General features: G+C 44.7%; 1 protein-coding gene across 1 annotated transcript in view; it reads left to right on the top strand.

Moving 5' to 3' along the window:
* The window catches only part of LOC140430973 (inactive serine protease PAMR1-like), a 355,125-nt gene that overhangs the window by 151,757 nt on the left and 176,755 nt on the right, over positions 1-26,613 (top strand). The window contains exons 4-6 of the mRNA XM_072518823.1: positions 13,592-13,706; positions 14,251-14,468; positions 25,652-25,759. Coding sequence (XP_072374924.1) covers positions 13,592-13,706; positions 14,251-14,468; positions 25,652-25,759 — 441 coding nt within the window. The remainder of the gene's footprint in view (positions 1-13,591; positions 13,707-14,250; positions 14,469-25,651; positions 25,760-26,613) is intronic.

Raw genomic sequence — 26,613 nt, 5'->3', positions numbered from 1 at the left:
TTTATTTATACCCAGTAACACTGTTACAGTTTATTTATCCCAGAGTAACACTGATACAGTTTATTTATCTCCAGTAACACAGATACAGTTTATTTATCCCCAGTAACACTGCTACAGTTTATTTATCCCATAGTAACACTGCTACAGCTTATTTATCCCATAGTAACACTGCTACAGTTTATTTATCCCATAGTAACACTGCTACAGTTCATTTATCCCATAGTAACACTGCTACAGTTTATTTATCTCCAGAAATACTGCTGCAGTTTATTCATCCCCAGTAATACTGCTGCAGTTTATTTATCCTCAGTAATACTGCTACAGTTTATTTATCCACAGTAATACTGCTAGTTTATTTATCTCCAGTAATACTGCAACAGTTTATTTATCTCCAGTAACACTGCGACAGTTTATTTATCCCCAGTAACACCGCTACAGTTTATTTATCCCCAGTAACACTGCTACAGTTTATTTATCCCCAGTAATACTGCTACAGTTTATTTATCCCCAGTAACACCGCTACAGTTTATTTATCCCCAGTTACACCGCTACAGTTTATTTATCCCCAGTATTACTGCTGCAGTTTATTTATCCCATAGTAACAATGCTACTGTTTTTTATCCCCAGTAACACAGCTACAGTATATTTATCCCATAGTAACACTGCTACAGTTTATTTATCTCCTGTAATACTGCTACAGTCTATTTATCCCATAGTAACACTGCTACAGTTTATTTATCCCCAGTAACACTGCTACAGTTTATTTATCTCCAGTAATACTGCTACAGTTTATTCATCCCCAGTAATACTGCTGCAGTTTATTTATCTCCAGTAATACTGCTACAGTTTATTTATCCCCAGTATCACTGCTACAGTTTATTTATCCCCAGTAATACTGCTGCAGTTTATTTATCCCACAGTAACAATGCTACTGTTTTTTATCCCCAGTAACACCGCTACAGTTTATTTATCCCCAGTAACACCGCTAGTTTATTTATCCCATTGTAACACTGCTACAGTTTATTTATCCCCAGTAACTCTGCTACAGTTTATTTATCCCATAGTAACACTGCTACAGTTTATTTATCCCATAGTAACACTGCTACAGTTTATTTATCCCATAGTAACACTGCGACAGTTTATTTATCCCATAGTAACACTGCAACAGTTTATTTATCCACAGTAACACTGCTACAGTTTATTTATCCCATAGTAACACTACTACAGTTTATTTATCCCATAGTAACACTGCTACAGTTTATTTATCCCATAGTAACACTGCTACAGTTTATTTATCCCCAGTAACACTGCTACAGCTTATTTATCCCATAGTTACACTGCTACAGTTTATTTATACCATAGTAAAACTGCTACAGTTTATTTATCCCATAGTAACACTGCTACAGTTTATTTATCCCCAGTAACACCGCTACAGTTTATTTATCCCCAGTAACACTGCTACAGTTTATTTATCTCCAGTAATACTGCTACAGTTTATTTATCCCCAGTAACACCGCAACAGTTTATTTATCCCCAGTAACACTGCTACAGTTTATTTATCCCGTAATAACACTGCCACAGTTTATTTATCTCCAGTAATACTGCTACAGTTTATTTATCCCAGAGTAACACTGCTACAGTTTATTTATCCCATAGTAACACTGCTACAGTTTATTTATCCCATAGTAACACTGCTACAGTTTATTTATCTCCAGTAACACTGCTACAGTTTATTTATCCCATAGTAACACCGCTGCAGTTTATTTATCCCATAGTAACACTGCTACAGTTATTTATCTCCAGTAACACTGCTGCAGTTCATTTATCTCCAGTAATACTGCGACAGTTTATTTATCTCCAGTAATACTGCTACAGTTTATTTATCTCCAGTAATACTGCTACAGTTTATTTATCTCCAGTAACACTTATACAGTTTATTCATCTCCAGTAACACTGATACAGTTTATTTATCCCCAGTAACACTGCTACAGTTTATTTATCCCATAGTAACACTGCTACAGTTTACTTATCCCATAGTAACACTGCTACAGTTTATTTATCCCATAGTAACACTGCTACAGTTTATTTATCCCATAGTAATACTGCTACTGTTTATTTATCCCCAGTAACACTGCTACAGTTTATTTATCCCATAGTAACAATGCTACAGTTTATTTATCTCCAGTAATACTGCTACAGTTTATTTATCCCGTAGTAACACTGCTACAGTTTATTTATCCCCAGTAACACTGCTACAGTTTATTTATCTCCAGTAATACTGCTACAGTTTATTTATCCCATAGTAACACTGCTACAGTTTATTTATCCCCAGTAACACCGCTACAGTTTATTTATCCCCAGTAACACTGCTACAGTTTATTTATCTCCAGTAATACTGCTACAGTTTATTTATCCCCAGTAACACCGCTACAGTTTATTTATCCCCAGTAACACTGCTACAGTTTATTTATCCCCAGTACCTCTGCTACAGTTTATTTATCCCATAGTAACACTGCTACAGTTTATTCATCCCATAGTAACACTGCTACAGTTTATTTATCCCATAGTAACACTGCTACAGTTTATTTATCCCATAGTAACACTGCTACAGTTTATTTATCCCCAGTAACACTGCTACAGTTTATTTATCCCATCGTAACACTGCTACAGTTTATTTATCTCCAGTAATACTGCTACAGTTTGTTTACCCCATAGTAATACTGCTACAGTTTCTTTATCTCCAGTAATACTGCTACAGTTTATTTATCCCCAGTAACACTGCTACAGTTTATTTATCTCCAGTAATACTGCTACAGTTTATTTATCCCCAGTAACACCGCTACAGTTTATTTATCCCCAGTAACACTGCTACAGTTTATTTATCCCGTAGTAACACTGCCACAGTTTATTTATCTCCAGTAATACTGCTACAGTTTATTTATCCCATAGTAACACTGCTACAGTTTATTTATCCCATAGTAACACTGCTACAGTTTATTTTTCCCATAGTAACACTGCGACAGTTTATTTATCTCCAGTAACACTGCTACAGTTTATTTATCCCATAGTAACACCGCTGCAGTTTATTTATCCCATAGTAACACTGCTACAGTTTATTTATCTCCAGTAACACTGCTACAGTTTATTTATCTCCAGTAATACTGCTACAGTTTATTTATCTCCAGTAATACTGCTACAGTTAATTTATCTCCAGTAATACTGCTACAGTTTATTTATCTCCAGTAACACTGATACATTTTATTCATCTCCAGTAACACTGATACAGTTGATTTATCCCCAGTAACACTGATACAGTTGATTTATCCCCAGTAACACTGCTACAGTTTATTTATCCCATAGTAACACTGCTACAGTTTATTTATCTCCAGTAATACTGCTACAGTATATTTATCCCATAGTAACACTGCTACAGTTTATTTATCCCATAGTAACACTGCTACAGTTTATTTATCCCATAGTAACACTGCTACAGTTTATTTATCCCCAGTAACACTGCTACAGCTTATTTATCCCATAGTTACACTGCTACAGTTTATTTATCCCATAGTAACACTGCTACAGTTTATTTATCTCCAGTAACACTGCTACAGTTTATTTATCTCCAGTAATACTGCTACAATTTATTTATCCCCAGTAACACCGCTACAGTTTATTTATCTCCAGTAATACTGCTACAGTTTATTTATCCCCAGTAACACTGCTACAGCTTATTTATCCCATAGTTACACTGCTACAGTTTATTTATCCCATAGTAACACTGCTACAGTTTATTTATCTCCAGTAACACTGCTACAGTTTATTTATCTCCAGTAATACTGCTACAGTTTATTTATCGCATTGTAACACTGCTACAGTTTATTTATCTCCAGTAATACTGCTACAGTTTATTTATACCCAGTAACACTGTTACAGTTTATTTATCCCAGAGTAACACTGATACAGTTTATTTATCTCCAGTAACACAGATACAGTTTATTTATCCCCAGTAACACTGCTACAGTTTAATTATGCCATAGTAACACTGCTACAGTTTATTTATCCCCAGTAACACCGCTACAGTTTATTTATCCCAAGTTACACCGCTACAGTTTATTTATCCCCAGTATTACTGCTGCAGTTTATTTATCCCGTAGTAACACTGCTACTGTTTTTTATCCCCAGTAATACCGCTACAGTTTATTTATCCCCAGTAATACTGCTACAGTTTATTCATCTCCAGTAACACTGATACAGTTTATTTATACCCAGTAACACTGTTACAGTTTATTTATCCCAGAGTAACACTGATACAGATTATTTATCTCCAGTAACACAGATACAGTTTATTTATCCCCAGTAACACTGCTACAGTTTATTTATCCCATAGTAACACTGCTACAGTTTATTTATCCCATAGTAACACTGCTACAGTTTATTTATCCCATAGTAACACTGCTACAGTTCATTTATCCCATAGTAACACTGCTACAGTTTATTTATCTCCAGTAATACTGCTGCAGTTTATTCATCCCCAGTAATACTGCTGCAGTTTATTTATCCTCAGTAATACTGCTACAGTTTATTTATCCACAGTAATACTGCTAGTTTATTTATCTCCAGTAATACTGCAACAGTTTATTTATCTCCAGTAACACTGCGACAGTTTATTTATCCCCAGTAACACCGCTACAGTTTATTTATCCCCAGTAACACTGCTACAGTTTATTTATCCCCAGTAATACTGCTACAGTTTATTTATCCCCAGTAACACCGCTACAGTTTATTTATCCCCAGTTACACCGCTACAGTTTATTTATCCCCAGTATTACTGCTGCAGTTTATTTATCCCATAGTAACAATGCTACTGTTTTTTATCCCCAGTAACACAGCTACAGTATATTTATCCCATAGTAACACTGCTACAGTTTATTTATCTCCTGTAATACTGCTACAGTCTATTTATCCCATAGTAACACTGCTACAGTTTATTTATCCCCAGTAACACTGCTACAGTTTATTTATCTCCAGTAATACTGCTACAGTTTATTCATCCCCAGTAATACTGCTGCAGTTTATTTATCTCCAGTAATACTGCTACAGTTTATTTATCCCCAGTATCACTGCTACAGTTTATTTATCCCCAGTAATACTGCTGCAGTTTATTTATCCCATAGTAACAATGCTACTGTTTTTTATCCCCAGTAACACCGCTACAGTTTATTTATCCCCAGTAACACCGCTAGTTTATTTATCCCATTGTAATACTGCTACTGTTTTTTATCCCCAGTAACACCGCTAGTTTATTTATCTCATAGTAACACTGCTACAGTTTATTTATCCCCAGTAATACTGCTACAGTTTATTTATCCCCAGTAATACTGCTACAGTTTATTTATCCCCAGTAACACTGCTACAGTTTATTCATCCCCAGTAACACCGCTACAGTTTATTTATCTCCAGTAACACTGCTACAGTTTATTTATCTCCAGTAATACTGCTACAGTTTATTTATCCCCAGTAATACTGCTAGTTTATTTATCCCCAGTAATACTGCGACAGTTTATTTATCCCATAGTAACACTGCTACAGTTTATTTATCCCCAGTAACACCGCTAGTTTATTTATCCCATAGTAACACTGCTACAGTTTATTTATCCCCAGTAACACCGCTATTTTATTTGTCCCATAGTAACACCGCTACAGTTTATTTATCCCCAGTAATACTGCTGCAGTTTATTTATCCCATAGTAACACTGCTACTGTTTTTTATCCCCAGTAACACCGCTAGTTTATTTATCTCATAGTAACACTGCTACAGTTTATTTATCGCCAGTAACACTGCTACAGTTTATTTATCCCCAGTAATACTGCTACAGTTTATTTATCCCCAGTAACACCGCTACAGTTTATCTATCTCCAGTAATACTGCTACAGTTTATTTATCTCCAGTAACACTGCTACAGTTTATTTATCCCCAGTAACACTGCTACAGTTTATTTATCTCCACTAACACTGCTACAGTTTATTTATCCCCAGTACCTCTGCTACAGTTTATTTATCCCATAGTAACACTGCTACAGTTTATTCATCCCATAGTAACACTGCTACAGTTTATTTATCCCATAGTAACACTGCTACAGTTTATTTATCCCATAGTAACACTGCTACAGTTTATTTATCCCCAGTAACACTGCTACAGTTTATTTATCCCATCGTAACACTGCTACAGTTTATTTATCTCCAGTAATACTGCTACAGTTTGTTTACCCCATAGTAATACTGCTACAGTTTCTTTATCTCCAGTAATACTGCTACAGTTTATTTATCCCCAGTAACACTGCTACAGTTTATTTATCTCCAGTAATACTGCTACAGTTTATTTATCCCCAGTAACACCGCTACAGTTTATTTATCCCCAGTAACACTGCTACAGTTTATTTATCCCGTAGTAACACTGCCACAGTTTATTTATCTCCAGTAATACTGCTACAGTTTATTTATCCCATAGTAACACTGCTACAGTTTATTTATCCCATAGTAACACTGCTACAGTTTATTTTTCCCATAGTAACACTGCGACAGTTTATTTATCTCCAGTAACACTGCTACAGTTTATTTATCCCATAGTAACACCGCTGCAGTTTATTTATCCCATAGTAACACTGCTACAGTTTATTTATCTCCAGTAATACTGCTACAGTTAATTTATCTCCAGTAATACTGCTACAGTTTATTTATCTCCAGTAACACTGATACATTTTATTCATCTCCAGTAACACTGATACAGTTGATTTATCCCCAGTAACACTGATACAGTTGATTTATCCCCAGTAACACTGCTACAGTTTATTTATCCCATAGTAACACTGCTACAGTTTATTTATCTCCAGTAATACTGCTACAGTATATTTATCCCATAGTAACACTGCTACAGTTTATTTATCCCATAGTAACACTGCTACAGTTTATTTATCCCATAGTAACACTGCTACAGTTTATTTATCCCCAGTAACACTGCTACAGCTTATTTATCCCATAGTTACACTGCTACAGTTTATTTATCCCATAGTAACACTGCTACAGTTTATTTATCTCCAGTAACACTGCTACAGTTTATTTATCTCCAGTAATACTGCTACAATTTATTTATCCCCAGTAACACCGCTACAGTTTATTTATCTCCAGTAATACTGCTACAGTTTATTTATCCCCAGTAACACTGCTACAGCTTATTTATCCCATAGTTACACTGCTACAGTTTATTTATCCCATAGTAACACTGCTACAGTTTATTTATCTCCAGTAACACTGCTACAGTTTATTTATCTCCAGTAATACTGCTACAGTTTATTTATCGCATTGTAACACTGCTACAGTTTATTTATCTCCAGTAATACTGCTACAGTTTATTTATACCCAGTAACACTGTTACAGTTTATTTATCCCAGAGTAACACTGATACAGTTTATTTATCTCCAGTAACACAGATACAGTTTATTTATCCCCAGTAACACTGCTACAGTTTAATTATGCCATAGTAACACTGCTACAGTTTATTTATCCCCAGTAACACCGCTACAGTTTATTTATCCCAAGTTACACCGCTACAGTTTATTTATCCCCAGTATTACTGCTGCAGTTTATTTATCCCGTAGTAACACTGCTACTGTTTTTTATCCCCAGTAATACCGCTACAGTTTATTTATCCCCAGTAATACTGCTACAGTTTATTTATCTCCAGTAACACTTATACAGTTTATTCATCTCCAGTAACACTGATACAGTTTATTTATACCCAGTAACACTGTTACAGTTTATTTATCCCAGAGTAACACTGATACAGATTATTTATCTCCAGTAACACAGATACAGTTTATTTATCCCCAGTAACACTGCTACAGTTTATTTATCCCATAGTAACACTGCTACAGTTTATTTATCCCATAGTAACACTGCTACAGTTTATTTATCCCATAGTAACACTGCTACAGTTCATTTATCCCATAGTAACACTGCTACAGTTTATTTATCTCCAGTAATACTGCTGCAGTTTATTCATCCCCAGTAATACTGCTGCAGTTTATTTATCCTCAGTAATACTGCTACAGTTTATTTATCCACAGTAATACTGCTAGTTTATTTATCTCCAGTAATACTGCAACAGTTTATTTATCTCCAGTAACACTGCGACAGTTTATTTATCCCCAGTAACACCGCTACAGTTTATTTATCCCCAGTAACACTGCTACAGTTTATTTATCCCCAGTAATACTGCTACAGTTTATTTATCCCCAGTAACACCGCTACAGTTTATTTATCCCCAGTTACACCGCTACAGTTTATTTATCCCCAGTATTACTGCTGCAGTTTATTTATCCCATAGTAACAATGCTACTGTTTTTTATCCCCAGTAACACAGCTACAGTATATTTATCCCATAGTAACACTGCTACAGTTTATTTATCTCCTGTAATACTGCTACAGTCTATTTATCCCATAGTAACACTGCTACAGTTTATTTATCCCCAGTAACACTGCTACAGTTTATTTATCTCCAGTAATACTGCTACAGTTTATTCATCCCCAGTAATACTGCTGCAGTTTATTTATCTCCAGTAATACTGCTACAGTTTATTTATCCCCAGTATCACTGCTACAGTTTATTTATCCCCAGTAATACTGCTGCAGTTTATTTATCCCATAGTAACAATGCTACTGTTTTTTATCCCCAGTAACACCGCTACAGTTTATTTATCCCCAGTAACACCGCTAGTTTATTTATCCCATTGTAATACTGCTACTGTTTTTTATCCCCAGTAACACCGCTAGTTTATTTATCTCATAGTAACACTGCTACAGTTTATTTATCCCCAGTAATACTGCTACAGTTTATTTATCCCCAGTAATACTGCTACAGTTTATTTATCCCCAGTAACACTGCTACAGTTTATTCATCCCCAGTAACACCGCTACAGTTTATTTATCTCCAGTAACACTGCTACAGTTTATTTATCTCCAGTAATACTGCTACAGTTTATTTATCCCCAGTAATACTGCTAGTTTATTTATCCCCAGTAATACTGCGACAGTTTATTTATCCCATAGTAACACTGCTACAGTTTATTTATCCCCAGTAACACCGCTAGTTTATTTATCCCATAGTAACACTGCTACAGTTTATTTATCCCCAGTAACACCGCTATTTTATTTGTCCCATAGTAACACTGCTACAGTTTATTTATCCCCAGTAATACTGCTGCAGTTTATTTATCCCATAGTAACACTGCTACTGTTTTTTATCCCCAGTAACACCGCTAGTTTATTTATCTCATAGTAACACTGCTACAGTTTATTTATCGCCAGTAACACTGCTACAGTTTATTTATCCCCAGTAATACTGCTACAGTTTATTTATCCCCAGTAACACCGCTACAGTTTATTTATCTCCAGTAACACCGCTACAGTTTATTTATCTCCAGTAACACCGCGACAGTTTATTTATCTACAGTAATACTGCTACAGTTTATTTATCTCCAGTAATACTGCTACAGTTTATTTATCTCCAGTAACACTGCTACAGTTTATTTATCTCCAGTAACACTGCTACAGTTTATTTATCCCCAGTAACACCGCTACAGTTTATTTATCTCCAGTAACACTGCTACAGATTATTTATCTCCAGTAATACTGCTACAGTTTATTTATCCCCAGTAACACTGCTACAGTTTATTTATCTCCACTAACACTGCTACAGTTTATTTATCCCTAGTAACACTGCTACAGATTATTTATCTCCAGTAACACTGCTACAGTTTATTTATCTCCAGTAACACTGCTACAGTTCATTTATCTCCTGTAACACCGCTACAGTTTATTTATCTCCAGTAACACTGCTACAGATTATTTATCTCCAGTAACACTGCTACAGTTTATTTATCTCCAGTAACACTGCTACAGTTTATTTATCCCATAGTAACACTGCTACAGTTTATTTATCCCCAGTAACATCGCTACAGTTTATTTATCCCATCGTAACACTGCTCCAGTTTATTTATCCTCAGTAATACTGCTACAGTTTATTTATACCATAGTAACACTTCTACCGTTTATTTATCCCATAGTAACACTGCTACAGTTCATTTATCTCCAGTAACACTGCTGCAGTATATTTAGTTTCTCTTCAGATTAGCCAATTTCTATTTTTCCAGTGATCAATCACTTTTCTCCAATGAGTTGAGCTGTCCAGGATAAATACTAGTGAAATGTAACCACTCACAGTAGTGAGCTGATCGGGCCTCACCGTGAACTCTTAAAGTAGAAACAGCTGGCAGTCTGGTCTCATAGCAATTGAGTTAAAACTGAATGCCTAAAATTGAAAGAATTCCATAAGTACTGTAACAGTTAGGTAGATAGTGGGAAACAATAAGATGGGCTGCGAGAAAGAGTGAGGTGGGTGTAAGAAAGAGTGAGATGGACAGTGAGAAAAAGTGAGATGGGCAGTGAGAGAGAGTGAGATGGGTGTGTGAAATAGTCAGATGGGCAGTGAGAGAGTGTGAGATGGACAGTGAGAGAGAGTGAGATGGGACGTGAGAGTCAGATGGGCAGTGAGAGAGTGTAAGATGGACAGTGAGAGAGAGTGAGATGGACAGTGAGAGAGAGTGATGAGATGGACAGTGAGAGAAAGTGAGATGGACAGTGAGATGGACACTGAGAGAGAGTGAGATGGACAGTAAGAGACAGGGAGACAGAGAATGAGAACAATTAGATGGAGAGTGAGAAACAGTGAGACAGAGAGTGAACAGTGGTTGAGGGATGGCAAGTCAGTGAGATGGATAGATAGCTTATGTTGTAAATAGACTGTGATGAAGTTTTGTTTGTCAGACCCTCTACTGAGATATTATTTGTAGCCTGATGTACTACTCCACTCGGCCTTGGTGAGGACAGTGTTACATACCTGGGGCAGAACATTGGGGAGGTGACAGTGGTTTTGACCAACTTCCATGTCACCTCTTTTCAGGAAGGTCCAATACAACTTGTGTGAAGCAGACACTTAATAAACCAGTGCTAGGCCTTCCCAAGGAATAAGGACCCCAAGAGCAGAAGTCTTATCCACCGAGAGTTGATAGCTCAGAAGAAAATTGCAGTTTTTCTGTACTTGGCAGTGCCACCTGGAAGGTGGTGGCTATTGCCGCTATTGCATCCATCCGATGTCTCGAACTGAGGAAGGTTGATATGGGGAAAGAGGCACAGGATGAAACCAATTGAAAGTCAAATGATAGATTTCACACCTTGAAACAAAAGAGGGGGCAGCTGATATTTCTGCAAGCACATAGACCCATAAGATCATAAGTTGTTGCAGCAGAAATAACCTATTCAGCCCATCAAGTCAGCTCCACCTTTCAATGAGATCATGGCTGATCAGATATGATAATCCTCAACTCTACTTTCCCATCTTATCCCAAAACCTTTGATTCCTTTACAGATTAAAGATCCAAAAGAGACCTGGAGAATGTCCTCGGGTGAAATTATACCATATTTGTTCAAACGTCAGGCTCAACTGAAAACTGGTGTGTAACTCTCCAGCTGCACTGCCCAGTTTACTCTCCAGATCTTGAGCCTCTGTAAAGAGAACAAATGAGTGGGTGGGGTTTACACCATCACTCTGGTGGGGCAGAACCTGATAGAGCCGGCACCTGGCTCCACAGATATCGGGGCGCCATCTTTCAAGGCTGCCCCGAACAGAATTGAAGATTTACTCTTTCCCCCCCCTCCCCCACCCCGACAATCATCGGGGGTACCCCTCCATCGCCACCACCGTTGAAGTATTGCAGATTCCCCCTCCGCTCCCCTCAGTGGCCGCTCTTCCCCATGCCTGCAAGTTCCCGCTTCCCTGCCCACTCTTCTCCGCTCCCCCACCACACATCAATGGAACCAACACCCCCCCCCCCCCCCCCCCCCCCCCCCCCCACACTTCAGCCTATCACGAGAGTCCACCCCGGCATTTCCCCTGGCACAGAGTGGCATTGCCAGGGCAGCACTGCTGACATGACAGTGTCAACCTGTGTCAGGGGCAGTGCTAGGGCACTGTCTGGGCATGACCCTCTCCCTCTGGGGGCTATACGTAGCTCTGCACCCCCGGAGGAATCACCTTGACTGAATTCTGTATTCAAAAGCTGTTGTAAACCTTGCCAATGTGATGTCATGTCAGCGAGGTATGAATATTTAGTGAGGGGGGGGTTATGTGGCGGGGAGTCCCTTAACAATAATAAAATTTATGGTCACCCATTTAAATGAGGTTGCCGCCCTTTGTGGGGGTCTAACATCATAATGTCGCTGGCGAGGGATCGGGAAAATCGGGAAACGGGATCTCTGGATAGAATCTCGTTTCCAGATTCTCTCCAGATTTTCATCTAAATGATGAAACCTGCAGAGACTTAAGAACCAAGCAGTCGCCATAGTAAAGGCCTCGCTGCTGAAAGCCAGTTTGGGGCACTCCGAAGTTTGAGTGAAGTGATTTTCAAATGAAAATGGGAGTGCTGCCCTGACATAGCAGGGAGAACAGAGCCTGCTAAAAGGTCCGGAGGTGTTTGGACTTGAATATACTGTGTCACATATCTGCTGAGAATGTGCCGTAACATACAAATCTGGGGCGAAATTCTCCCCCAACGGCGGGATGCCCGCCGACTGGCGCCAAAGCCGGCGCCAATCAGACGGGCATCGCGCCGGCAAAAAGGTGCGGAGGTCTCCGCATCTTTGGCGGCCTAGCCCCAACATTGAGGGGCTAGGCCGACGCCGGAGGGATTTCCGCCCCGCCAGTTGGCGCGGAAATGCGGCGCATGCGTGGGAGCGTCAGCGGCCGCTGTCAGTTTCCCAGCGCATGCGCGGGAGCGTCAGCGGCCGCTGTCAGTTTCCCGCGCATGCGCAGTGGGGAGAGTCTCTTCCGCCTCCGCCATGGTGGAGGCCGTAGCGGAGGCGGAAGGGAAAGAGTGCCCCCATGGCACAGGCCCGCCCGCGAATCGGTGGGCCCCGATCGCGGGCCAGGCCACCGTGGAGGCACCCCCCGGGGCCAGATCGCCCCGCGCCCCCCCCCCCAGGACCCCGGAGCCCGCCCACGCCGCCTGGTCCCGCCGGTAAATACCAGGTTTGATTTACGTCGGCGGGACAGGCAATTTCTGGGCGGGACTTCGGCCCATTCGGGCCGGAGAATCCAGCGGGGGGTCCCGCCAACCGGCGCGGCCGGATTCCCGCCCCCGCCCAATCTCCAAGAGCGGAGACTTCGGCGGGGGCGGGATTCACGGCGGCCAACGGCCATTCTCCGACCCGGCGGGGGGTCGGAGAATGACGCCCCTGTTGTCAAGTAACTTGGTTGTGTTAATTAGTTAATGGAGTCACACTTTTTTTGTCATTTGGTATATTTGTTGTCTCTTAAGTAACATTTAATCAATGTTGATTTTAATTTGTTTATTATAGTAAAAGCTTTAAAACATGAAATCTTGCTACGCAATTCTTTTTGTCAGTAACTGGAAAATGTGTCTCTTGCTAAACGTTATCGGTCTTAATTGGGAATGTAACAATGTTTTTCTGTTTCCAGAATGTGGGGCTATTGTAAATGCTTCAAGAGGTCAGATTGTACTCGAGGGATACCCCAGCAATTCTCACTGTGAATGGACAGTGTCAGTGAATCCCAGTTTTGGTATTGAATTAAGGTATGCTCAATATTTGATTTGTTACATATATTTCAGTCTCTTTCTCTTTCATGGGGCAGTTTTGTCTTTTGCTTTATAGGCAGGAACACTGCTGTGTTTGAAAGCTGAGAGGTATTTGGCTCAGATGAGGTTAAGTGCTAATACATCTGTATCGTAAAATAATAGCACGGCTTTGCTGTGGGCAATTGGTAAGGTGCCTCGGAGGAGTGTCATCAAACAACATTTGGCATTGAGCCATATAAGGAAATGCAAGTTGTTATTGTATTAGCAAACCTGCTAATCCTCCAGAGAGTCACTGACAGCGCTGCAACACTTTATTTAGTAAGCTTTTCACAGTGCATGCACGCAAGGGACCTCGCTTCCAGCTCGGAAATGGCACCAAGGGCCCCTTGCTGTCCTCCAAGTGGTACATGAGGAGCCTTGATTGTCTGGTTGAGGAGTGGCTCAAATAGACCCCTTCTTGTGCTACCTGGCTCGGAGGTAGTAGGTGTGTTTCTGCCTATTGGGGTGTTGTTGCTCATGGCATGATCTTGTTCTATTTCAGATTCTCAATGCTCAGTCTGGAGTTTGATTACATGTGTCAATATGATTATGTGGAAGTTCGTGATGGCGATAACATCGACTCCAGGGTTATTGGAAAATTCTGTGGAAACGAACGCCCTCCCCCAATCCGGACCACAAGGAATTCTTTACATATTTTATTTGTATCTGATGGATATAAAAGCTTTGATGGATTTTTTGCCACATTTGAGGAAGTTGATGGTACGTGGCCTTTCAGATTTCTGACCAGATTATGATTCACTTTTGTTCCTTGCTACGTTATTTGCTCATCTTGGTTCATTTGCTGACGTTTTAGATTCAGCCATTTTTAAAAATCCCAATGTTCATCATTTGTTCCTTTCTTCCTCACTTGTCTGTTTCTTCTTCACTTGCCCCTTTTTTATTCATGCACCTTTCTTTCCTCATTTGGTCTTCTTTCCTCATGGTTCTTTCTCCTTGCCCTGGTCTCCTTCACTTTCCCCTTGTTCTATCAATGAATATCCATTCACTGAAATAGGGAGCAGAAGACATTCTGATGAATCTATTATGATATATTTCAGGACAAACACTGGTTTCCACTCTTCCCGAATGGATCCTATCCCTAACAAGAAGCAACTCCCCAACTAGGCAAAACCCAACTCTTAAGTACAAGCCCCAATGACCATCACCGGCTCTCAATTAACTTTGAAGCAGACCTGGTTTTCCAGCATTGTCACCAGTCTCCTCCTCATTCCCCTTAATCCTCATTTGGCCTGGCTACTCAGTTGCCCATATCTCTTGCATGCCACAATCTCTCTTCCTCTGCCCATTCTCCTGAAGCTAGGTTGAAGAGCCACTGAAGTTGAGGCTTGCTGCTGTTGCCGCTGACTCTTCCCACTACTACTTGTTGCCTTTAAAGCTTGTGGCTGTTTTACATTCAGGAAGACTCCTCGGGCAGGCATAGAATCCCTACAGTGCAGAAGGAGGCCATTTGGCACATCAAGTCTGCACTGACCCTCTGAAAAAGCACTCTACCTAGGCCCAAACCCCTATCCTATACCTGCAACCCCACCTAACACACATTGGATTGGATTGGATTGGATTTGTTTATTGTCACGTGTACCGAGGTACAGTGAAAACTATTTTTCTGCGAGCAGCTCAACAGATCATTAAGTACATGGGAAGAAAAGAAAATACATAATAGGGCAACACAAGGTATACAATGTAACTACATAAGCACCGGCATCGGATGCAGCATAAAGGGTGTAGTGTTAATGAGGTCAGTCCACAAGAGGGTCATTTAGGAGTCTGGTAACAGCGGGGAACAAGCTGTTTTTGAGTCTGTTCGTGCGTGTTCTCAGACTTCTCCTGCCTGATGGAAGAAGTTGGAATAGCGAGTAAGCCGGGTGGGTGGGGTCTTTGATAATGTGCCTGCTTTCCCCAGGCAGCGGGAGGTGTAGATGGAGTCAGTGGATGGGAGGCAGGTTTGTGTTATGGACTGGGCGGTGTTCACGACTCTCTGAGGTTTCTTGCGGTCCTGGGCCGAGCAGTTGCCTTACCAGGCTGTGATGCAGCCAGATAGGATGCTTTCTATGGTGCATCTGCAAAAGTTGGTAAGGGTTGAAGTGTTGGGTACTCTGATACACAGACGAACCAACACGGTTGCGAATGGTACAACGCAGTTTTATTTCAATGAACTATTAACATATTAAACCCTGGTATTCAGCACATGGTGAACCTCTGAGTGGCTGGCAATGAGGTCTGTGCCCTGAGCCCTCTCCTGCTCGAGTGCCCAGGAAGTGTTGTGTTCCCTGCTTTGTACTGTGCATGCTCTTGTCCGTGATTGGCTGTCGTGTTTTGTGTGTTGATTGGTCCGTTGATCTGTTCATCATTATGTGTGTATGTATGTGCTGTGATGTTCACCTGAATATCATGACATCCCCCCCTTTTTTACAGGATTATGTGCCTACGTGGTTATAAATAGAGATGTGTACTGAGTGTAGCTAAATGTGTGTGTGTGCAATATTTACAGCATGTACATGGGGCTTAACTAGAAACAAGGGGTGATGTCGGGTGTGACATTACAACGAGGTTGTACCATAAAAAAAGAACGGGGAAATGTTGAACGATAAAACAAATTCCTGTAACGATAAGAACATAAACATATTAACAAAGTGGTTGCATGAGTTCAATGTATAAACAGTCTCATAAGTCCAGTCTAGTAGGTGGGTGACGAATTTGGGTTGACTGCCTCAAGGGTAGGTCTGGAACCACCGGCTGAGGAACGGGCCAGGCGACGGGCGACGACGGAAGGGGCATGGTAGCAGGCAGCTCCACAAAGTCTAAATCAGGAACAACAGGAGGACACGGTGTCGATGTAACGTCTCGTAGCGAGCGTGGAAGCAGGCGAAGAGCCCGGTGATTGCGCCTACGAATGGATCCATCAGGCATGCAAACCAGGAACGAGCGGGGAGCCACGCGTCGGAGAACTTCGGCAGGTGCTGACCAGCCACCTTCTGGTCGGTGGATGCGGACTTCGTCTCCAGGAGCCAGGGCGGGAAGATCAGTTGCCCGTGTGTCATATGACCTCTTCTGGCGACCGCGCTGCCGTTGCATCCTGTGCAGTATCGGAGCATGGTCGATTGTGGGCGCCAGAATGGAAGGCACAGTAGTCCTGAGGGCGCGACCCATCAACAGCTGGGCTGGTGAGAGACCAGTGGCTAGTGGGGCCGAGCGATAGGCCAGCAGGGCGAGGCAGAAATCCGATCCGGCAGCAGCAGCCTTACAGAGGAGCCGCTTGACAATGTGAACGCCCTTCTCCGCCTTTCCGTTGGACTGGGGGTGCAGAGGGCTGGACGTCACGTGTGTGAAGCCATACTAGGCAGCAAACGATGTCCATTCCTGGCTGGCGAAACAGGGCCCATTGTCCAACATGACAGTCATCGGAATGCCGTGGCGAGCGAAGGTGTCTTTGCAGGCCCTTATGACAGCGGACGACGTCAAATCGTGCAGGCGTATGACCTCTGGGTAGTTGGAGAAGTAGTCAACGACGATGACGTAGTCCCTGCCGAGCATGTGAAAGAGGTCCACACCCACCTTCGCCCAGGGGGACGTCACCAGCTCATGGGGCAGAAGCGTTTCAGGAGTTTGCGCCGGCTGAAACCTTTGGCAGGTTGGGCAGATGAGCACCATATTGGCAATATTATCACTGATGCCCGGCCAGTATACCACCTCGCGGGCCCTCCTTCTGCACTTCTCGACCCCCAAGTGGCCTTCGTGTAGTTGGTCGAGGACCAGCTTGTGCATGCTGTGCGGAATCACAATCCGGTCCAGCTTCAGAAGGACACCATCAATGACGGCCAAGTCGTCTCGGACATTGTAGAACTGTGGGCACTGCCCTTTGAGCCACCCTCCCGTCATGTGGCGCATCACACGTTGTAGAAGGGGGTCGGCCGCAGTCTCTCGGCGAATACCGGCCAGACTGGAGTCGTCAGCTGGCAGATTTGCCAATGTGAAGGCCACCTGCGCCTCGACCTGACATACGAACCCCTCCAAATCTGGCGGCATGCTCACTGCTCTCGATAGGGCATCCGCAATGATAAGGTCCTTCCCTGGGGTGCAGACCAGTTGGAAGTCATACCTCCTGAGTTTAAGTAGGATGCGCTGGAGGCGAGGGGTCATCTCGTTCAGGTCCTTGTTTATGATGCTGACCAGGGGGCGGTGGTCCGTTTCAACAGTGAACCGGGGAAGACCATACACATAATCATGGAACTTGTCTAAACCGGTTAGCAAGCCCAAGCACTCCTTTTCGATCTGCGCGGAGCGCTGCTCTGTGGGGGTCATGGCCCGCGAGGCAAAGGCGACCGGGGCCCATGACGCAGTGTCATCCCGCTGCAGGAGCACTGCCCCAATGCTGGCTGGCATCAGTCGAGATTTTAGTGGCACGAGACGTGTCGAAAAACGCCAATACCAGTGCAGTGGTGAGCTTGAGTTTGAGCTCCTCCCATTCCTGCTGGTGTGTGTGCTGCCACTGGAACTCCGTGGACTTTTTGACGAGGTGGCGCAGAGCTGTCGTGTGGGAGGCAAGGTTGGGAATGAACTTCCCCAGGAAGTTGACCATGCCTAGGAAGCGTAGTACTGCTTTCTTGTCTGCCAGCTGCGGCACGGCTGTGATGGCGCTCACCTTGTCTGCATCCGGACGGACCCCTGACCGGGAAATGTGGTCCCCCAGGAACCTCAGCTCGGTTTGGCCGAAAGAACACCTGGCTCGGTTGAGGCAAAGGCCGTTTTCACGTATGCGTGCAAAGACGCGTTGGAGACGATAGATGTGCTCCTGTTGGTGTGGTGGACCAGATGATGACGTCGTCCACGTAGACGTGCACCCCTTCGATGCCTTCCATCATCTGCTCCATGATCCTATGAAAGACCTCAGATGCCGAGATGATGCCAAATGGCATCCGGTTGTAGCAGAACCTGCTGAAAGGGGTGTTGAAAGTGCACAGCTTTCGGCTGGACGGATCCAGTTGGATCTGCCAAAAGCCTTTAGAGGCATCCAGTTTGGTAAATATTTTCGCCTGGGCCATTTCACTCATGATCTCTTCCCGTTTGGGTATGGGGTAGTGTTCCCTCATTATGTTGTTATTGAGGTCTTTTGGGTCAATACAGATCCGGAGCTCGCCGGAGGGCTTCTTAACACACACCATGGAGCTGACCCATGGGTGGGCTCCGTGACCCGGGATAGCACCCCTTGGTCCTGGAGATCCTGCAGCTGCTGCTTGAGGCGGTCTTTGAGTGGTGCAGGGACGCTGCGAGGTGCGTGAATGACCAGGGTGGCGTCTGGTTTGAGCCGAATTCTGTAGGTGTATGGCAGTGTTCCCATGCCCTCAAATGCCTCCTGGTTGTGGGCGAGGATCGATTGGAGCTGTGCATTGAACTCTGCATCCTGGAAGTCAGACGTTCTGTCTGGAGAGAGAGAGTGGACCCGTTGTACAAGGTGGAGAGCCTTGCATGCCTGTGCGCCTAGCAGGGAGTCCTTCGATGAGCCGACTATCTCGAATGAGAGTGTGGCCGTGTGTGTGTTGTGTGTCACGTGGAGCTGGCAGGATCCCATAGCTGGGATAACGTTCCCGTTGTAGTCGACCATCCTGCACCGGGACGGCCGAATTGGTGGTCTGACCTTCATGTTGTAGAAGGCTGACCATGCTATGAGGTTGGCGGAGGCGCCAGTGTCCAGGCGTAAAGTTATCGGCGATCGGTTGACCGTCAGGGTGGCACACCATTCATCACCCGGATTGATCGTGTTAACTCGGTTCCCATCAATGACCGCAACACGGATGGCGTCTCGGTCATCTGTGTCACCGGTCTGGACGCGTCCGGGCAAGATTCGTAATGGGGAGGCTGAATGGTCCGCACGTCCCTGCGAGGATGTCGGAGTTGGGGAACATTGACAGGTTGAGCTGCTCGACAGTAAGCAGTGTAGTGGCCCACCTTGCCACAGCGTAGGCATTGTCGAGTTCTTGCGGGACATTGCCACTTTAAATGTGCAGCTCCACAGTTGCCGCACGTCGTGACGTCATGACGTTCGTTGCGCCACTGCGCATGCGCAGTTCGGTCTTGCGTCGGGCGCGCCTGCGCATCACGTCCCTCAGTGTTGCCTTAGGTTTTGGCGCGCACGAGCGCGGGAGGCCCCGAAAGTGCGCGAAATGGCCGACGTCGTTCGGGCTGCGGGCCGGGAGGAACTCGATCGCCTGGACCCGTTCGGCCTCGTGGGGCACCTGGCTCCCCGATCCGGCTGCGTAGGACCCCCGCCGCGCCGATTCGGTCGCCTGAAATTGTGCATAGCGGCTAGTCGCGTTTTCGTGCAGGACACAGGCTTCGATTGCGGAGGCTAAGTTGAGGCCTTTTATTTTTAAAAGCTGCTGGCGTAGGGTGCCCGAGGCGACCCCAAAAACGATCTGGTCCCGAATCATGGAGTCTGAGGATTTGTCATAACCGCAGGACTGCACGAGGATGCGGAGATGGGTAAGGAATGACTGAAAGAGCTCATCCTTACCTTGCAGGCACTGCTGGAAGACATATCTCTCGAAGCTCTCATTGACCTCGACGTTGAAGTGTTGGTCGAGCTTGAGAAGGACCGTCTTGTATTTGGATTTGTCCTCGCCTTCCGCGAACACCGGGGAGTTGTAGATATGGATGGCGTGCTGCCCTGCGGTGGTGAGGAGGATGGCGATCTTTCTGGTGTCCGAGGCACTCTCTCTCGTTGGCTTCCAGAAAGAGCTGGAAGCACTGCTTGAACAACTTCCAATTTACGCCGAGGTTCCCAGCGACTTGCAGTGGCTGTGGTGTGTTGACGGTGTCCATGGCGCCGGATGGCAGATTTGTGGGTAGGTGTCAAATCACTCTGGTATCATGAAGTGTTGGGTACTCTGATACACAGACGAACCAACACGGTTGCGAATGGTACAACGCAGTCTTATTTCAATGAACTATTAACATATTAAACTCTGGTATTAAGCACATGGTGAACCTCTGAGTGGCTGGCAATGAGGTCTGTGCCCTGAGCTCTCTCCTGCTCGAGTGCCCAGGAAGTGTCGTGTTCCCTGCTTTGTACTGTGTATGCTCTTGTCCGTGATTGGCTGTCGTGTTTTGTGTGTTGATTGGTCCGTTGATCTGTCCATCATTATGTATGTATGTATGTGCTGTGATGTTCACCTGAATATCATGACAAGGGTTAATGTGGACATGCCAAATTGCCTTAGTTTCCTGAGTAAGTATAGGCGCTGTTGTGCTTTCTTGGTGGTAGTGTCGACGTGGGTAGACCAGGACAGATTTTTGGAGATGTGCACCCTTAGGAATTTGAAACTGCTAACCATCTCTACCTCGGCCATGTTGATGCTGACAGGGATGTGTACAGAACTTTGCTTCCTGAAGTCAATGACCATATCTTAAGGGACAATTTTATCATGACCAATCAATCTAACCTGCACATCGTTGGACTGTGGGAGGAAACCAGAGCACCGGGAGGAAACCCTCGCAGACATGGGGAGGAGGTGCAAACTCCACACAGGCAGGCACTCAAGGTCAGTATTGAACTCAGGACCCTGCAGTGCTACTGTATTGCCCCGTGCATGCAGAAGTCCGAGTCCCTCCTCGTAGTCAGAATGATACAAGAGGCAGTTCGGCCCTCTCCTGTCCTGCCCTTGTGTGATGAATTACCCTTTAGCACAAGACTGAGTCAATGGTCGTGATTTTACCCTTATCCTCTCCTTCACCCCCCAGTCCATGGAGAATTTAAAGTTTAAAAATTGCACATCCCAGCTCCAATCTGCTGCTTTTACTTTCCTTTCCCATATCAGACCAACAATGAGGCTCCCACAAATGACAGATGGGGTCTTAAATGGCATTCCTAAGTTGTGGCTTGTTGACATTGTCAGCCGGCGACAAACAAAGTTATCCAGACTCTAAACGTTAGCTCCCTTTTCTCTCCACAGATGCTGTCAGACTTGCTGAGATTGTCCAGTATTTTCTGTTTTTGTTGAGGGAGTCCACATTGCCAGCAAAGGTTGGAAGGAGTAGTGTGCCCCAACTTACGGTGCTCAATGAGTCCTTTGGCCTTCTTAGTCTTAGTGTTCCCCCAATCTCTATGAAACCCCTGATTATCTACAAAGCTCTCCTTCCACTGACTGTTGGGGACCATCCCCAGATGTGATGTTTTGTTGCCACATTTCCATCATTCTGACCTGGCAGTCATTCTCAAGGTTTTTGGGATAGAGAAATCTTAAGTGAGGCTGCCCCCTACTAAAGGGCTCCCAATACCCTTACTACCCTCCTGACAATATTGAGGTTAGCAAATACTTATAAGTCTGCTGAGACCCAAAGTCATTGGCTGGTTCCCCATCACCTGGGAGCAGAGATGAAAAGGTTACTTGGCCAGTGTAAGCAGCCCACCCAAAACAGTTGAGCTGACTGAGGTGGCGATAGTGTTAAAAAGACTTGAGGTTCTTCTAAAGCTTCCCTCTTTTGCTCTTTCCAAAGGCTGGTGCAGACTCGATGGGCCGAATGACCTCTTTCTGCACTGTGAATTCAAGGATTCTTTGACAACTGAGAGGGATCATGGCTCAACAGCACCACTTACCGTTGCCTGTCGTTACTACAGCTGTTTTTATTTCTGCTAATCTGAGCATTCGTAAGAACATAGAAGGGATTTAAATCATCCTGCAAAAGCAGGAGATGCGAGATTCTCCGTCCCACCACACCCGTTTTCCGGCGCGGCACCCCCCCCCGCTTGGCAGTGGGATCCTCCATCCCTGCAGCCAGCCAATGGGGTTTCTGCGGGAAATCCACAGGTGTGAGTGCGCTGTCTTTGGGATGCACGGTGCCATGGTGGTTAGCACTGCTACCTACGGCACTGAGGACCTGGATTCGATCCTGGCCCCGGGTCACGGTGCGTGTAGAGTTTGCACATTCTCCCTGTGTCCACATGGGTTTCACCCCCACAACCCAAAGATGTGCAGGTTAGGTGGATTGGCCACGCTAAATTGCCCCTCAATTGGAAAAAAAAAGGATACTCTAAATTTAAAAAGTTTAGCTAATTTTTATAACTTGATCATATTTGTGAAAATTCAGTAATTTTCAAGAATCATTTTATTTTCCAGTATCTTTTAGCTAATTCTCTTCAAGGACCCCCTCTATAATTGTTGAATCCAACACCATCTAAGACTGGGACGTCCCATAGCACCTATCAAGGTCAGCCCCCAGCAAGGCGGACATTCTGTCGAGACCCTCAGCCGTGGCCGTCACCGACTGTGCCATGCCTTGGAAACCTCTATTAATGCTGCTGATGTCGTGCACCAGGCTATCCACTGTGGTTGTCACCCTTGCAGTGTTGGCCTTGGTACCGCTTATTGCTGGCGACATCTCCTGTGCCCGTAGCCTCTGGGACTCCGCCAATCGATTATGGATCTGCTAGAGTGTTGCTGACATCTCCCTCTGAATGTCCTGGCCGCTCCCTAACATCTCCATCAGCTCTGGGATAGCCTGGTCCACAGGCTCAGCATCTGGCTGGGACCCAGCTTGGACCTGGGATCCAGCAGCCCTCCGACTACTGCCTCGCCCTGGCATTACTGTCTCAACCTGATGTGCATCAGCAACTGTCACCAGAATGTGCCCCAGAAGCCTGACCATTAACGTTTCCCACCGTGGTGTGAGTCTCTGCACTGGTGAAGGGTGGGGATGACAGCTGTGACACGTCAATTGTAGCATCCTCTGAGCTCTCCTCAGAGGTGGTCTCATGGGAGCAGGAGAGGGGACAGCCCCGGATGAGCCGGCGTCATCAGCTGGAAGACCTGCAGGAAAATCAACACGTTAGTGGGAGGGGTGGTCAGTCTGTATCACAATAACAACTCACGTTTGACAAGTTCTCTGGGTGGGGCCTGATGGATCCTCACCTCTGCGGCTTGTGCCAATCTCCACATTGGTGACCAATCTATCCTCGGCCACCCCAGTAACCTCCAGGGCCCGTTCCTGGAAGGTCATGAAGATTCTTATGTCCGGCGCCCCAGTCTGGGCCCTCTCCTGGCGATTGTGGGAGTGTGTCTCCTGCGGAGACACAGAGAGGGCATAATTAGCCATATGTGCAGTTCATGGTGGTTGGGGTGGGGGAGGGGGGTGGTAGTGGTGAAGGAAGGGTTGGGGAGGGTTGAAGGGAGGATTGGGGGGCACATGGAGAGTTGGGGGGTGCTGCTCACCTGGACATGCAGGGTGAGGGGGGGATGGTGTCAGCTCAACCATGCTGCCTGGTGTAGGCCGTTGACCTTCTTGTGGCACTGGAAGCCAGCTCATCTTGTCACGCTTCCTGAGTTGACACCACTACCACTTTATCCCAGGCGGCACTGGCTGCCCTGTGGCTTACCCTCCAGGACCCTTGGGGGAACAGGACATCCCTCTTGATCTCGGCCACATCTAGGAGCTTCCCCAGGTCCAGGTCTCCAAACCTTGGGGCCAGGCGTCTTGGCGCCATGGCCGTGAGCTGAGTGGGGTTAGCTGTGTTTAAGTGCTGCTCACCCTTGTTAGCCGGCGGGGGGTGGGGGGGAGGGGGGCGCTGGTGAGTACAGCAAATCAGCTGGCAAACTTTCATTTGCAGTGTGAAGCCCATGGGGCCTCGTTAAGTGGACCAATTAACTTTGTATTGCGTTGCTGGCCTTGCCGGTCCGAGCACCGGAAAGCTCATGGCAGTCTTGTTGGATGGAAGTCAGCTTCTCCACCCTGTGCCTCGACAACCCGCTGGATTTTCTGACCCTGGAAAATGTGAAATTTATCCGAGGGGGGCGAGTGACAGGTTTGTTGGTGTTTGTTCCTCATGCATTTTCAGGAGTTGGTTACCGTTGACTTTTGAGGGAGGGGCTTTGGGGGTTTTGCTGGGTTTTTTGTGTTGTAAAATTTGTCGAAAAAAATATTTTAAAAAAATTAGTCAATAAAGAACTATCTAGGCTAACCTCACTTTCCAGCCCTTGGCCCATAATCCTTCAAGTGCATAACCAAGTATTTTTTAAATGCAATGAGGATTTTTGCCCCCACCACCGTTCAAGTGAAAAATATTCTCGTCTAACCTCTGCCTGAACTTTCTAAGACAGCTCGGGGAATCCTATTGAGCGTTTGAGGTTCTACTTCATCTAATCAACGTATTCTTCTAATCTTTCCTGTTTGTATGTTTATCCAGCCTCCATCATACTGTTCACATCTGTTACTCACACCACAGGTAAAGTTTCTCCTGAATTTCCCATTGAATTTATCAGTGACTATCACATGTATATTTCCCTAGTTCTGGTCAGCTGCAAAGATGGAAACCTCTCCTCTACATCTACCTGACCAGCCTTTCATAATATTTACTTAATATACCACAATCACTCCCTCTCCATTCCTGGGATGAAGGGTTTATCCTATGAAGAAAGGTTGAACACGTTAGGCCTCTACCCATTGGAGTTTAAAAGAATGAGAGATGATCTTATTGAAACATTTGAGATCCTGAGGGGCCTTGAGATGGTGGATTCTGGGAGGATGTTTCCTCTTGTGGTCTAAAAGTATGTGGTCTCCCTCTTAAAACAAAGATTAGGAGAATTATTTTTTCTGGGAAGATCATTAGTCTCTCGAATCAGCAGTAGCGGATGGGTCACTGAATTTATTGAAGGCAAAGTTAGATGGATTTTTGATGGAAAAGGGAGTCAAGGGTTATGGGGCAGCAGACAGCAAAGTGGAGTTGAAACCACAATCAGATCATCCATGATCTTAATGAATGGTGGACAATTTTGAAGGGCCAAACAATCTTCTCCTGTTCCTAAATCCACATTCCTATGCAAAGCAATTGAGCCACAGATCTGAGTGTAATGAAAACTGAAAGTTGTGCCTGTCATTCTCTCGTTATTCTTTAGGATGCTCCTCCTCCCCTTGCTTACATGATGGAATGTGTCTCCAGCTCGGATCAATTAACTACAAGTGTGCCTGTCTGGCTGGGTATACAGGCAAATGGTGTGAAAACAGTGAGTGTTAATCATGGTGCAAATGTTTAATGTGTAGGCGTATGTTCCCTGGAGTATTCATAACTTCACTGTCGGTTGAATAGTGCTGAATTTGTCAAAACATTGAGAGTCTACAGGACCTTAAAACATACTCATTCCAAATAAAATTTTAAGCCTTTTAGTTGGATCCATCGCATAATCTCCTGGGCTGGATTCTCCTCCGTGCCATCGAGAAACCCCCGGGCGCCGGCAAAACAGAGAATCACACTGGCAGAGAATCCCGACCCCTGTCTTTTTTTACTGACCTGAATTCACACCAATATAGGGGTGCTCCATTTCTGTTTTATTCTGATTCAGCCCCTGGGGTTGTCCAATAGTTGTTCTTTCACCCAGGTACTCATTAGTGTACAGTTTTCTTTATTTACTTACTTCCCAGCTGGAGCACCGGAATATCAGCTGCGCTAGAAGTTAGGGTTGCACTTGGGCAAAGGACAGCTTAAGCTGTGGCAGATGGTGAACATTAGGGTAAGGAGGGTTCACAGCATAGAAACATTAGAAAAAGGATTGGAATTTAATGCCCTCAACAAGGTGAATTTAGTGCAGGAGGATGCATTTAATTGGGTGTGCGTTGGCATTAGAGGGTCCTGCCAACTTTTTTTCTGCACAATTAAGCCTGAAGCGAGAAGGCTTCAGGGTAGTTTTATGTTCTGAAGCCACTCGAGACGCTTAAGTAGGAAATTAATGTGCACTCAAGGACCTCATCCTGCCATCATTGGTATTCACCCAACAGTGGTTGGAGGTCTCGTCATGTTGGAAGCCCGAAAAGCAACCCCTGTCAGGGTGACTTGTGGCATTCAGGGCTGGGGACCATCGTT

Source organism: Scyliorhinus torazame, chromosome 10, assembly GCF_047496885.1.
Source record: "Scyliorhinus torazame isolate Kashiwa2021f chromosome 10, sScyTor2.1, whole genome shotgun sequence".
Classification (NCBI taxonomy): domain Eukaryota; kingdom Metazoa; phylum Chordata; class Chondrichthyes; order Carcharhiniformes; family Scyliorhinidae; genus Scyliorhinus; species Scyliorhinus torazame.
This window is presented reverse-complemented; position numbering and strand designations above follow the sequence as displayed.